General features: G+C 61.2%; 1 protein-coding gene across 5 annotated transcripts in view; it reads right to left on the reverse strand.

Annotated features, from left to right (window-relative positions):
- The window catches only part of ROBO3 (roundabout guidance receptor 3), a 108,592-nt gene that overhangs the window by 27,199 nt on the left and 68,184 nt on the right, over positions 1–13,209 (reverse strand). For all 5 annotated transcript variants that reach the window (XM_089773306.1, XM_089773307.1, XM_089773308.1 and 2 more), the window contains exons 3-5: positions 1,051–1,208; positions 564–684; positions 168–306 (exon numbers count right to left, since the gene is read on the reverse strand). In XM_089773306.1, the coding sequence (XP_089629432.1) occupies positions 168–306; positions 564–684; positions 1,051–1,208 (418 nt within the window). The remainder of the gene's footprint in view (positions 1–167; positions 307–563; positions 685–1,050; positions 1,209–13,209) is intronic.

The raw sequence follows: 13,209 nt of genomic DNA on the forward strand, positions 1-13,209 counted from the left end.
AAACTCCACCCTGCTGGCCGGGTGCCTGTCCCACGTGGAGCAGCCCTGGCCCCGCAGCAGTGTGCTAGCTGCACCCTGTTAGCAGCTCCCGCCAGCTGTGCGTGTAGGTGGGCTGGGGTGTGCACTGGCAGCCCAGCTGCCTGGAATCGGCCTCCCCCATCTCTTACCTGCCCCGCGGCAGCTCCCCTTCCTCCTTGCGCCAGCGGGACATGGGCACCGGGTCTCCCTGCACCTCGCAGGGGAAATCCACGCTGTCCTCGGCCAGCACCACCTGGTTGCTGGGCCTGCGGATGAAGGTGGGGCGCTCTGCCGAGACAGACCAGAACGGCAGCGCCTGAGCGCCGGAGCCTCGTGACCTGCCCGTGTGGAGCCCCTGCCGCCCACAGCCTCCGAGCCCCACGCCTGCCGCCTTTGCCAGGGAGGCTGGGCCCAGGGGATCGGAGCCCCCCCCCCACTGGTCAGATGGGCACCCAGCCTCCCTCCCGCTCCTGGGGGCACACTCAGCCTCCCCGGCCCCTTCCCCCTCCCACTCCTAGGGGCATGCGCCAGCCCCGGCTACGCACCGAACACCACCAGCTCGGCCGGCTCGCTGTCCCGCTCCCCCACCATGTTGGTAGCCACACAGACGTACAAGCCGGCGTCACTCTTCCTGGCGTGGGACATCATCAGCTTCCCCCCGCGGAGCTGAGCACAGGGGGGAGCATCTGAGCAGCTGCCCCATAGGTCAGCCACTCCCACAGCCCCCTCCCCACCAGCCCCTCCCGCAGCCCCCTCCCTATCACCTCCCAATGAAACCCCCAGAGAGCCACTCCCACCCCCCTCCCTGCCAAAAGCTACTCCCAAGGTACTAATGGTTTCCAGGACCCCTCCCTACTGGCCCCTCCCCATGAGACAGACACCCCCTGCCCTGCAGGACAGATGCCCCCGTGAGCTACTCTTGCCTCCCCACGGCAGATGCCCTAGTGATGCCCTTGAGGCTCGCTGCCTCAGCCCCCTGCGGGACATGCCAGCACCCCACCCCGCACGCCCCTGGGGAGGGTCAGGCCTCACCGTGATGCGCTCGTCTTTGTCGCTGATGCGGACGCTGTTCTTCTTCCAGGAGATGGTGGGCTCGGGGTGCCCACGGGGTGGCACGCACTCCAGCACAGCCGGCTCGCCGGCCGCCACCACCACGTCGCTGGGGGCCTGCCGGAAGTCATCGCGCAGGACTGCAAGGGCACCGGGAGTATGAGCCGTGGCCTGGCCAAGGGGGACTTGGGGGCTGCAGTGGGTAGATGGACGGGGGCTCCTAGGGAAGGGGCCGGGGATGCAGAATGGAGCAGCTGGCCCCGCTCCTGGATGCAGCTCTCTGGGGATTCCTGACACTGGCAGCAATGGGCCAGGCCTGGGGAAGGACTGCAGGGCAGGGCAGGGCTGAGCTACTCTACAGGACTCTCAGTACCTCCAAGCCACCAGCTCCTCCGCCCTGTGCCTTGGCCCGAGGCCCAGCCCCAGGGACTCAGAGCGTCCACAGCTTAGCACAGTGAGGCAGGCAATCCCAGCGCATCCCCCCACCCCACCCCACCCCCTTGTCTCCTGCTGCTCCAGCTACGGCCCCTGTGGCGGGTGGGGGGGGGGGGAGCAGAGCCCTGAGCCTCCCAGGCCATATCCAGGCAAGCTGCAGCAGACCCCCAGGCCCTAGATTTCCCACCCCTGATTAAGATGCTGGCATAGGGAGTGCACTCATAAAGTCTGCAGATGATACCAAGCTGGGAGGGGTTGCGAGTGCTTTGGACGATAGGGTCAACATTCAAAATGACCTGGACAAACTGGAAATGGTCTGAGGTGAACAGGATGAAGTTTAAGAAGGACAAATGCAAAGTGCTCCACTTAGGAAGGAGCAATTAGTGTCACACACACAGAAGGGGAAGTGACTGTCTAGGAAGGAGTCCGGCAGAAAGGGATCTAGGATCATAGTGGACCACAAGCTAAATAGGAGTCAACAGTGTGACGCTGCTGCAAAACAAGCAAACGTGATTCTGGGATGCACGCTGTGATGCAGGGGGGCTGTCTGCTCTGTAACCCGGGTCCCCCTGCGCCATGATGTGTGATTCCCACTGACTCACCCACACGTGGATTGGCCCAGACACCTAGTCCCAGCCTGGGCAGATAACAAGGCTCTTCCCAGGGGGAGAGACAAAGGAAGGGAGGCGGAGGCGGCCACCTGGCTGGGGGGCAGGGCCTGGGAGCTGGGAAGTTTTTGCTGGGATGACATGAAGAGAGGAGACTAAGCTGAGTATTGAGGGGTCAGGGGCCTGGGGACCCCACCCCAAGGGGTCTCAGGCTGCCTGGCCCTGGCTCCTCTAACCACGTCATGTCTGTGCTGGGCTGTATCCTGGAGAAGCAATAAACCCTCTTTATTGGCTGGCAGAGTCTCATCTTGCTGTGGCTGGGGTGCAGGATCGGGGGGTCCCCGATGTGCCACCACACATTCACAGGAGTGTTGTGAGCAAGACACGAGAAGTCGTTCTTCCTCTCTACGCTGCGCTGACTAGGCCTCAGTTGCGGTATTATGTCCAATTCTGGGCACCACGTTTCAGGCAAGATTGGAGAAGGTCCAGAGAAGAAAAACAAAGGTCTAGCAAACATGAGCTGTGCCCTGTAAGGGAAGGCTGAAAGAACTGGGCTTTTTTAGTCTGGAAAAGAGAAGACTGAGCAGAGACACGGAATCCTAGAATCCTGGAACTGGAAGGGACCTTGAGAGGTTATCAAGTCCAGTCCCTGCCCTCGTGGTATCAGCTTTCAAGTACCCAAAAGGGGGTCACAAGGAGGAGGGAGAAAACTTGTTCCCTTGGCCTCTGAGGACAGGACAGGAAGCAAGGGGCTCAAACTGCAGCAAGGGAGGTTTAGGCTGGACATTAGGAACAACTTCCTGCCTGTCCGGGTGGTTAAACACTGGAATAAGTTGCCCAGGGGGTTGTGGAATCTCCATCACTGGGGATATTGAAGAGCAGGCTGGACAGACACTTGGCAGGGATGATGAATGGTGCTTGATGCTGCCATGAGGGCAGGGACTGGACTCGATGACCTCGCGAGGTCCCTCCCACTCCTGTGATTCTGTGACTGATTCTATGGAAGGGGAAGAACTTTGCAGCCTCCGGACAGAGGGATGGCACCTCGTCTGATTGGCTACTCTGAGACCTGGCGGTGGCTACCCACCAACTCCTCCTCCCCTTTTGTTTCTCATCCCAGGGCCAAGAGAGAAACCAGCGTTCTCCACAGCCAGGCTCCTGCTCCCAGCACGGTCTCAGATCTAACTGCCTGGGCACCGCGAGTCTCTGGCAGGCAGCGGATCTGCGCCTGCTCTGAGTGCCGTGTCCCTGCACGCTGCCTCCCCGAGCGCTCTGCCGCCACAGGCCCGCGGAATTACTCAGCTCGAAAGCAATAAGCCCCGTTGCTTTGTGGCAGGCCAGTGTCTAACTGCGGCGAGGGAGGGGCCCCGTGAGAACGCCAGCACGCCCTGCGCTGAAGGAGTCCAAGGCAGCTGCCGAGCTTGCAGAACGGGCTGCTGTGGGGCTCCTCCAGGCACAGGCCAGCACCGAGGGGAGCGCGAGGAGCACGTCTGGCAGGGAGAGAAGGCTGAGAAGCAAGGGCAGGACATGGGCAGGAGCTAGCACCAGGCATCTTCCCAGGATGGCCGAGAGCCAGATGGGCCCTGCCCACATCCCAGCCCAGGCCACATGACGGCAGGACCCCCGCCCCAGGAGTGGAAGAACCTGACTGCTCAGTGCAGCCAGCCCTTTCAGGGATGCAGCCCAGGGCACACGGGGGGGCGACTCCCGGCTTGGGGAGACACTGGCACTAGCTGTGAGGGAGCCGGGAGGCTAAAGGTGGAGCGGAGCTGCAGGGACGCAGCCGGGGCGGCTGGCCTCTCGGCCACAGCGAACACAGGCATGGCACGCTGGGAATGGCAGGGCACCCTGGGGCAGCCCTGGCAGGGAAGGCGCCACCTGCTTCATCACCAGCTCCACGCCCTGCAGCGTAAAGGGCTCCTTGGAGCCAGGGAGGCAGCCCGCACCCGTGTGCCCAAGCCCCTTCCGGCTCCCGGCAGAGCACCGCCACGGGGGCCGGCGGGGGCTGCTCTCGGCACCGGGCGATCAGCAGAACTAAGTGCTACACAAATCTGGTTTTCTCCGTAATCACAGGGCACAGGGAGGAAGGTTCCCTCCCTAACGGGGATCATTATGCAAAGTGCTAATCACGTCTCCTAACGAAGTCTGGGTGCGATTAGCACGAGCTGCTTAATTGGCTGTGCAAATTGGAGGCACCTCGCCATTGAAGAGACGGGGCAGCTGCGTGCTCCGTGCTGCTCGGGCAGGGAGTGCCTGGGACAGAGGCGGACAGAGCAGCGCAGCGCAGCGTAGCGGGTCCTCGCGGGTTCACGCTCCCCTCCTGTAATTGAATTGTGAGAGCCTGCCGGGGCGGCTCTGTGACCTTCCAGTCAATAACTCCTGTGCCATGCCGGGCCGGAGCCACACACAGTTATTCTAATCCCGCCTGTCCAGAGGCCCAGCTGCTCAAGCTTGAGATGACGGGCAGCTTCAGGGGAAGGAGCTTTCCGCCGTGGGCAGGGACTGCGAGCGATGCGGGATTGCCGGGGTCTGAGCCACTGAGCCTTGCAGTCCTAGGGGCCTAGCCCCGGCCCGGGGAGGTGCCAGGGGGCGGGAGGGACCAGCTGAGGCTGCTCTGCAGGGGCAGGGATCGCGGTAGTGGGCGGGGAAGCCATTTGGCCGCTGGCAGGGGCTGTGCCTGCTCTATCTATTGGCCAGGTGCCAGGCCCTTGCCAAGGAGGTGCCAGCTGTTGGGGCTGGTGCCATCTGCCAGGCAGGCTGGCCCTGGAGGGTGGCTCCAGCCCCCTGGACGGCCTGGTACAGTGCAGCTGAAACACGGCCAGCCTGTGGCACAGTCCGGCCTGTCTCTGCTCTCCTGATGCAATTCTCATTGCTCCACCATTCCCAATGCTGCCCTGAGGCCCTGCTGGGTTAGGAGCCTGACCTCTGACCCCTCACCACTCCCCCGGGGCTTTTCCTGCTAAATGCAGAAAAATGCACTTCAATCTCGCTCCAGAACGGCCAATTAGAATTGATTAAAGCAGCCAGCTGCCTTCCGAGGGGTGGGCGAGTCTCTGCGCACTAAACCCCCGCCATGCTGCTGCCCGACCCCGCCGGCTGGGAGCGGACAGGGCAAGCTGCCTGGACCGAGCTCATTCACTGCCCTGTGAGCAGCACCAGGCCTGATACCGGATAAAGCAAGGAGCACCAGTGTCCGAAGGCCTAGAATTGCCAGGGGCACATCCCATCTCCGCCTCAGGCCTGCAGGGTTAAGGAGCTTAGCTGGCTAGCCAGGGGTTAAATACCCCCAGCCGCAGAGCCCTGCTCATTGCACCTGGCTCCTAACCAGCTCCTAGCCCTCTCTGAGTCTCTGCAGCTTTGCACAGACCCACTTCCCCAAGGGAACTGGACTGCCGTTGGGCCCCTGCATGGTCCCTGGTGCGACCCACAGCGGGCCCCTGCACTGGGCCCTGGTGCGACCCACAGCGAGCCCCTGCATGGTCCCTGGTGCGACCCACAGCGGGTCCCTGCTCTGGGCCCTGGTGCGACCCACAGCAGGCCCCTGCACCGGGCCCTGGTGCGACCCACAGCGGGCCCCTGCACCGGGCCCTGGTGCGACCCACAGCGGGCCCCTGCACCGGGCCCTGGTGCGACCCACAGCGGGCCCCTGCACCGGGCCCTGGTGCGACCCACAGCGGGCCCCTGCACCGGGCCCTGGTGCGACCCACAGCGAGCCCCTGCACTGGGCCCTGGTGTGACCCACAGCGAGCCCCTGCATGGTCCCTGGTGCGACCCACAGCGGGCCCCTGCACCGGGCCCTGGTGCGACCCACAGCGGGCCCCTGCACCGGGCCCTGGTGCGACCCACAGCAGGCCCCTGCACCGGGCCCTGGTGCGACCCACAGCGGGCCCCTGCACCGGGCCCTGGTGCGACCCACAGCGGGCCCCTGCACCGGGCCCTGGTGCGACCCACAGCGGGCCCCTGCACCGGGCCCTGGTGCGACCCACAGCGAGCCCCTGCACTGGGCCCTGGTGCGACCCACAGCGAGCCCCTGCATGGTCCCTGGTGCGACCCACAGCGGGCCCCTGCACTGGGCCCTGGTGCGACCCACAGCGGGCCCCTGCACTGGGCCCTGGTGCGACCCACAGCGGGCCCCTGCTCTGGGTCCTGGTGCGACCCACAGCGGGCCCCTGCACTGGGCCCTGGTGCAACCCACAGCAGGCCCTGCACTGGGTCCTGGTGCGACCCACAGCGAGCCCCTGCACTGGGCCCTGGTGGCCACAGCTCCACCTGGGGGAGGCTATGTTGGGCAGGGTCCGAGAAGAGCCGGGGGAAAGGTTAGCAGACTTGCCTGAGAGGGACAGACTCGAGGAGTGCAAGGTTTTTAGCCCCCTGGGGAGAAGGCGAAGTGGGGACGGGTCCCTGCTGCCAGTGCCCCGGTGGGCAGTTTCACACAGGCAGCGAAAGGTCTAATGGGGCCTGGCCGGCAGCTGAGGCAACACCAGTCCAGGCTGGAAAGGTGGCGCGAGATTTCCTGGGGCGTCGCTGAGCACTGGGCACATCACTCAGCAGCTCCGGCCAGGCTCTGGTGGGTGCTGAGCAGGGGCCCAGGCATCCGGGAATGCACGAGGCAAGTCGCTCGGAGTGCCCAGCGGGGGCTAGGCGGTGCCAGCGGGGTAATGTGCCACACAAGCCCTACAACCAACTGGCCCCTTTCTCTGCCCCTCCAGCCAGCAGCCCCTTTGCCCTCCACTTGTCCTTCCTGGGTCATGGGCCCCTCCCAAAGCACAGCGCGCCCTCCAGCACTCCCCTGCATTCTGCACACCCCTCCTGGGGACCCACCCCTGCCACACTCCTCCTGTGCCCAGGGCACGTCAGCAGGCCCCTCGCCCACAGCACATGAGCACAGCTAAGCCCCGCTCAACCCATTGCCTGACCCAGGCGTGCCGGTGACCTGCCACCACTGGCAGGAGCTGGAACCCACAGGAAATGGCCCCGGCGTAGAATGGTCCCCACTAGTGTCACTGGCCAGGGGCGCTCCCCATGGGCTGCCCCTGCCTCAGGGCCTTGTCCCAGCCCCCAGGCGAGGCAGCGAGCCGCCGCCCCGGCCCGGGAAGGGCCCCTGGTAACTGGGCTGCCGGACAAAGGGCGTCAGGCGGGGTGTGTTGCATTCCGATCGATGGCCATTGTGACAGAGCCAGGCTTCATTAGCGCCAGCAGCGGCAGATGGCCCCGCGCCCTGGGGACCCTCCTGTGCTCAGCTCGGCTCACTGCCCCGAGGGAAGCAGCCTTGCAGCAGGCCAGCCCTCGATACCTGGTGCACAGAGGGGCATTCCTTCAGAGCCAGCAGCCTGCAGGGTGGGGGCAGCTCTGCTCCCAGCTTGGGTCTGCAACACAGCCGCTTCCAGGTGAGCACCACCCCCTTACCTGCCCCGCCCCCCCCCCCCGTGCCAACGGCCTGCCCCGCTCACCCCACCCCCTCCCCGTCGCTCATTTTCACCTGCCTGGGCGGACTCTGGGCCAGAGCCAGAAGTGAGGAGTTTGGCATGTGGGAGGGGGCTCTGGGCTGGGCGGAAGGGGGTGTGTGTGGGAGCTCTGGGCAGGGCGTGTGGGCGCTAAGATGGAGTCAGAAATGAGAGTCATGAGCGAGCTCCCGGCTGGACAAGAAGTTGGGGCGCAGGAGTGTGAAGGCTCCGCTAGGGGTGTGGGGCTGGGTGGGGCTAGGATGAAGGCTCTGGGCCAGATAGAAGGGGTTCAGAGAGCAGAAGGGGTGTGGGAGGGGCCAGTAGTCACAAAAGCAAACAGAACGTTAGGAATCACCAGGAAAGGGACAGAGAATAAAACAGAGAACGTCTCATTGCCTCTATAAATCCACGGTGCGCCCACGCGGAATCCTGGGGCTGGTAGAGACCTTGAGTCCAACCCTCTGCCCAAAGCAGGACCCACCCCAACCCACAAGCGGTGAGGGGCGGGAGGCACACGGTCCAAATAGGATGGGAGGGCGCTACCTGCAGGACAGGTGCCCTTTTCTGTGACGGACGCTCTCAGGCCTGGCTAGGAATGCAGCCAGCGCTTACACCTGGCACTGCGCCCTGGCCAGCTGTGGCATGGCTGCTGCCTGGCACGTGTCACAAGAGCTGCTCGGGGGAGAAACCAGCCCTGGAAGAGATCACTGGCTCACTGATACCCCCCCGCTCATTGCACATACCCCTCCTCACTGCACCCTCACTGCACCCCCCTGCTCACATAATGAATCAGAGACAGCAACAAAGTTCAGAAATCCTGATTCCAAGTATACACATGAGCTCTAAAGATAATCTTGATTTTTGTGGCTCAAAGTCTCTCCTTGAGTTATATATCAAAAGTACATATATGAAAAAGTGCTGGTGATTAGTACGATTAGTAACCTCGAAACACTGGTAAAAACATGCTTTGATATTTAATACAAAAACAATCCTGAAGATTTTCATCGCTGACTAAAACAACTTTGTCTTCAGTAACAGAACTTGAACATTTCTTTTAACATAAGTGCTGTACATTTTAATTATGAACTGCCCTGAACTGCAGCAGTTTTGCTGTGCTATTTCTCTTATCATACGTAGGGAATTTTACTCTACAAATGATCTTGTAATTAACCTTTCCAAGCAGAGATTTTAAGTCTCTGTGACATTCTTTGTTACAGGCAGTCCCCGGGTTACATGGATCCGACTTACATCAGATCCCTACTTACAAACGGGGTGAGGCAACCCCGCACTAGCTGCTTCCCCCCAGCAGACCAGGGAGACGCGAAGCTAGCACCCCCCCAGCAGACCAGGGAGACGCGAAGCTAGCGCCCCCCCCAGCAGACCAGGGAGACGCGAAGCTAGCGCCCCCACCCAGCAGACCAGGGAGATGCGGAGCGGCTTTTCTCAGCAGACACCTCAGCTTGAGAATAAAGGACTGAGGGAAGTGAGGTGTGGGAGAATAAAACTGAGCTCTGGAGAAATGTTTGGCTAGAGTTTCCCCTACAATATGTACCAGTTCCGACTTACATACAAATTCAACTTAAGAACAAACCTACAGTCCCTATCTTGTACGTAACCCGGGGACTGCCTGTACTTGCTGTCATCTGAGAACACACAAGTTTATTGTAATTTAATAATGACCGTAAGAGTAGAAGACCCACCAAGAGTAACGTTTTACAGTTTGATTCTTCATACGATTTGTAATTTTGATCTCTTTTTCTTGTTTGTCTCATGGACAACGCACCTGCTCACTGCACCCCCCCCTCCCCCGCTCACTGCACCCCTGTGACGGCACATCAGGAAGCTCCCCGAGCCTGCACCCCCATCCGCAGCGAGATGTGACTCTACCAGCCAGTGGAATAGAGAGGGGTTATTGCTGCTCCGAGATACAGCCCAGCACAGGACGGATGCAGGCATAAGAGGATAGGCCGACAGCCCTAGTTCCCCTGGGGGAAGAGGTTACAGGCCCCTGAGCCCCCCTACACTGGTTAGTCTGCTTTGTCCATGCTCCCCCCCCCCCGGCTCTCCCTGCCCCTCCCCAAGCCACACCCTCCCTTTGTCCAAACCCCTTCCCTAGTCAGGTGAGACCCGGTTGGGGCATTGTCTAGGGCACACGAGGGCCCTCAGGGCGACCCCTGCTGGGCAGTGCTCACAGACAGAGGCCAGTGGGGTCAGCCACAGCCCAAGCCTAGGGACCAGTGAATGCCCAACAGAGCGGGCCTAGAGCCACTAGAGGAGCCCCCCAACTACGTCACAGCCCCCCACCACTCCCCCCGCTCACTGTGTCCCCCCCCACTGTGTCCCCCCTGCTCACCCACCCCCCCAGCAAGAGGAGTCCACCAGCAGGCCAGCCTGGCAGAGGGAGAGGCTGGTACGTGAGGGACCCCAGCCCGAGATCCCTAATTACTTCTCAGGGGGTAGTTACAGTGCAGAGCTACGCAGCTAATCTCCTCCCAGGAGATCCCAGGAGCACAGACGGGCCGGGTAAGGCGCCTCAGTCACAGGCACTGGGAGGAGACGGAGGCTCAGAGCCGGCAGCTCCAGCAGCATTAGCAGCGCTCGCCTCCCCCCAGCCCCGCCAAAGCAGAGTGGCGGGACCAAGGTGGTGGCTGGAGAAAGCCTTGGTCTCAGGGATCGGACTACGGGCATGCGGTGGGGGGAAGTAAAGCCCCCCAGCCCAAGGACTTGCAACTTGCACGTACCGGCCTGCATGTGGCCCAAGCTCAGGGCCAGAGAATGCCAGCCAGGTGTAGAGCTGTGAGCTGGGGAGACCAGCAAAGGAAACTCCAGCATCCTTTGCCAGCCCCAGATGGGGAGTCCAGGAGTTTCCCATTGAGCAGGGCCATACACTGACCCTCTCCAATCCCTGCCCACACATGCTGCCCCAGACACCTCCCCTCCACACAAAGGGAGGGCTGCTGCCTGCCCTGCCCGCTCCACGCTAGGCAGGCAGGGGCAGAGCCAGCTGCACCCCTATGGCTGGGCAAAAGTGCCCCATTCAGGCAGTCCTTCGCTCAGCGTCTCCCCGCGCTGTTCTCCTAGGGGTACTCGGGTTTCTAGCTGAAAGAGGCACCACGCAACGCCCCTTCCCTGTCTCTGTGTAAGCCCCCTGCAGCAGGAGCCATGGGCTCCGAGAGCTGCTATTTTAATCTCCTCTGATAAAGGAGACAGATGTTCCCAGGGTATCTCTCCAGCCCAGGGCTCCGGCTGTCACCACGCCACAGGCTCATGGATGATCCTTCCCGTACACATGCAACCACCACACCCGGCCAGGGTAACTTCCCCCGGGCCCTGCCGCCTGCCTGTCTGCCTGCTGGGCAGCTTCCCTAGGTACCTGTCACGCTGGTGAGGTCCCAGGCCAGAGGGGCGCATTGCACTCACTTAGCCGGACCCCCGTCTGAGACCTGTCCCCAGGGAGTTCCTAGCAACTTCCCCTCTTGATTTACTATCCCCAGGGACAGAGCATCTTCCACAGCCCCAGTGACTTGTTCCAGTGGTTAGTTACCCTCCCGTCAGAAATATGCCCCTTCTCCCCAGTGCAAACGTGCCTCACTTTCCCAGCCAGCACTGCCCGCTAGCCCGAGGGACCCAGGGTTAAATCTCTGCTTCCCAGGCAGGTACCTATGGATTATGACCAAGTCCCTCCTTAAGCTGCACAGATCACCCTGAGAAACTACCCAGCTCGAGCTCGGGGAGTCTCACGTTTCTAGCTATTCTGGTGGCTTTTCGCTGACCCCTCCAATATCCACACCCTTCTGGAACGGCGGGCAGCAGAACCGGACCCCAGGACCCAGCAGCAGCTGCCCCGTGGACCCCGGGCACAGTGACCGGAGAGACTGCGGCAGCTGCCTCCCCCAGCCCAGATCTGCTCCCCTTGGAGTCTCCTGACAGGAAGGCCGCATCCGGCACACACAGATTCCATTCTTGTGCAAGAGCTCGGGCTCCCGGTCGGAAATCCTCAGCCCCAGGCCCACGGCTGATGCCTCTAGGCTCCCTGGGAGAGGCTGGATTTTCCTGTTTTGCATTCCAGGGGCTTGTGGCGTTGTCACCCTGCTGCTGCTCCCTGCTTCCGTCTCTGGTTGCTCTCAGAAACCATGGCCTCCCCTCAAGCCCTGAGCCCAGGGCACGAGGCACGCCTGCCAGCGGCCTAGAACCAGGCACAAGCTGCGGAGACGCGAGCAGAGCCTGCTGCCCAGGCTGAGGGGGCACACGCCAGGCTCTTCCCAAAAGCCAACCTGAAAAATGCGTTCTGCAAAGCTTTCCACCCTGGGTTTGTCACAGGACAAATCCGGCCCACGCAGGCTCCCACGATTCTGCCCCAGAGATTTTGCATCCAAAACGACAATTGTTTAATTTGCCTAAAACTAGACTGGTTTCAATTGTGCCTTTGCTAAAGGTTTTTTTAATTGTGAAAGGCAGCACGTTTTTCACAAATGGATTGTTTGTGAAAAATTTCATTTTTGAAAAAAGGACATTTTTGTAAAGAAAAAACTTCATATGAAAACTGTTGGCCAGCTCCTGTTTCTACACAACAGGTTTTGTTCGTGTGTCTGTTCTAAGCACAGCACGACGCCAGGAACAAAAGCCAGGCTGTAAAGCCAACAGCATACTGAAGAAAACCCAGACTACTACAGAACAACACACCACTCCCCTGTAGCCCCGCCACACACTGCCAAGTAATTCCCACAGACAAGCCCCTGGTGCCAGCAGCCTCTGCTTAGCCAATTGGTTTTCTGTGTGCACACAAACAAGCAAGCTGCTCTCTTCCTTGGGGCTTGTTCCCCCGCCCCAGAGCGAGGACGGCGACTGCCCTGAGCTGACCGCTAGCAGCCCGGTTTCACATTCAGCCACTCCAGGAGGTTTTAAGGCAGAAAAAAGCCCCACTTGGGAACTCCTTGAAGTAGGAAAGCAGAATGTGTTTCCCATTTGTGACAGAGATGCAGCCGCGTTAGTCTGGTCTAGCTGAAACAAAAGACAGGACTAGGCAGCACTTTAAAGACTAACAAGATGGTTTATTAGGTGAGGAGCTTTCGTGGGCCAGACCCACTTCCTCAAAAGCTCATCACCTAATAAACCATCTTGTTAGTCTTTAAAGTGCTACATAGTCCAGTTTTTTGTTTCTCATTTGTGTCATTCAAACAGAGAACTAGTAAGTTCTCTTCATTCCCCTCCCTCCCGCAAGGCTCGTCTCCTCCTCTCTCCGTACCCCCCCAACTCCCTCACGCTGGAGCCAGGGGAAACGGGGCCCTGACCCATCCCAGTGGCCAGCTCTACTCTCTGCCCGTGCTCCCGGCTCGTGCTGGAGGGAAATGGGGGGAGGCCTCCCCGAGGAGACAGTTGGGCCCGTTTCACTGAGGGTGAAACTTTACACAAGTTGCCCAGCCAAGACAGAAAGCCCAGCAGAGATATTGGAGCTTCTCCCCTCTCCTGCAGGTCCACTGCCCTAACCCCAGCAGCTCCCTCAGCAGCCGGAGAACCTTCCTGGGGAGACAGAACCAGGCCTCCCGAGCACGGCCGGATTAAGGCATGGGCTATCTGGGCAGCTGCCCGGGGCGCCAACCTATGGGGGGCACCTGATGGCAGCTGTAGGGGGAGCATAGTGCCCCTTATAGCTG

The sequence above is a fragment of the Pelodiscus sinensis genome, chromosome 25, assembly GCF_052426305.1.
Source record: "Pelodiscus sinensis isolate ZL-2025 chromosome 25, ASM5242630v1, whole genome shotgun sequence".
Taxonomy (NCBI): Eukaryota; Metazoa; Chordata; order Testudines; family Trionychidae; genus Pelodiscus; species Pelodiscus sinensis.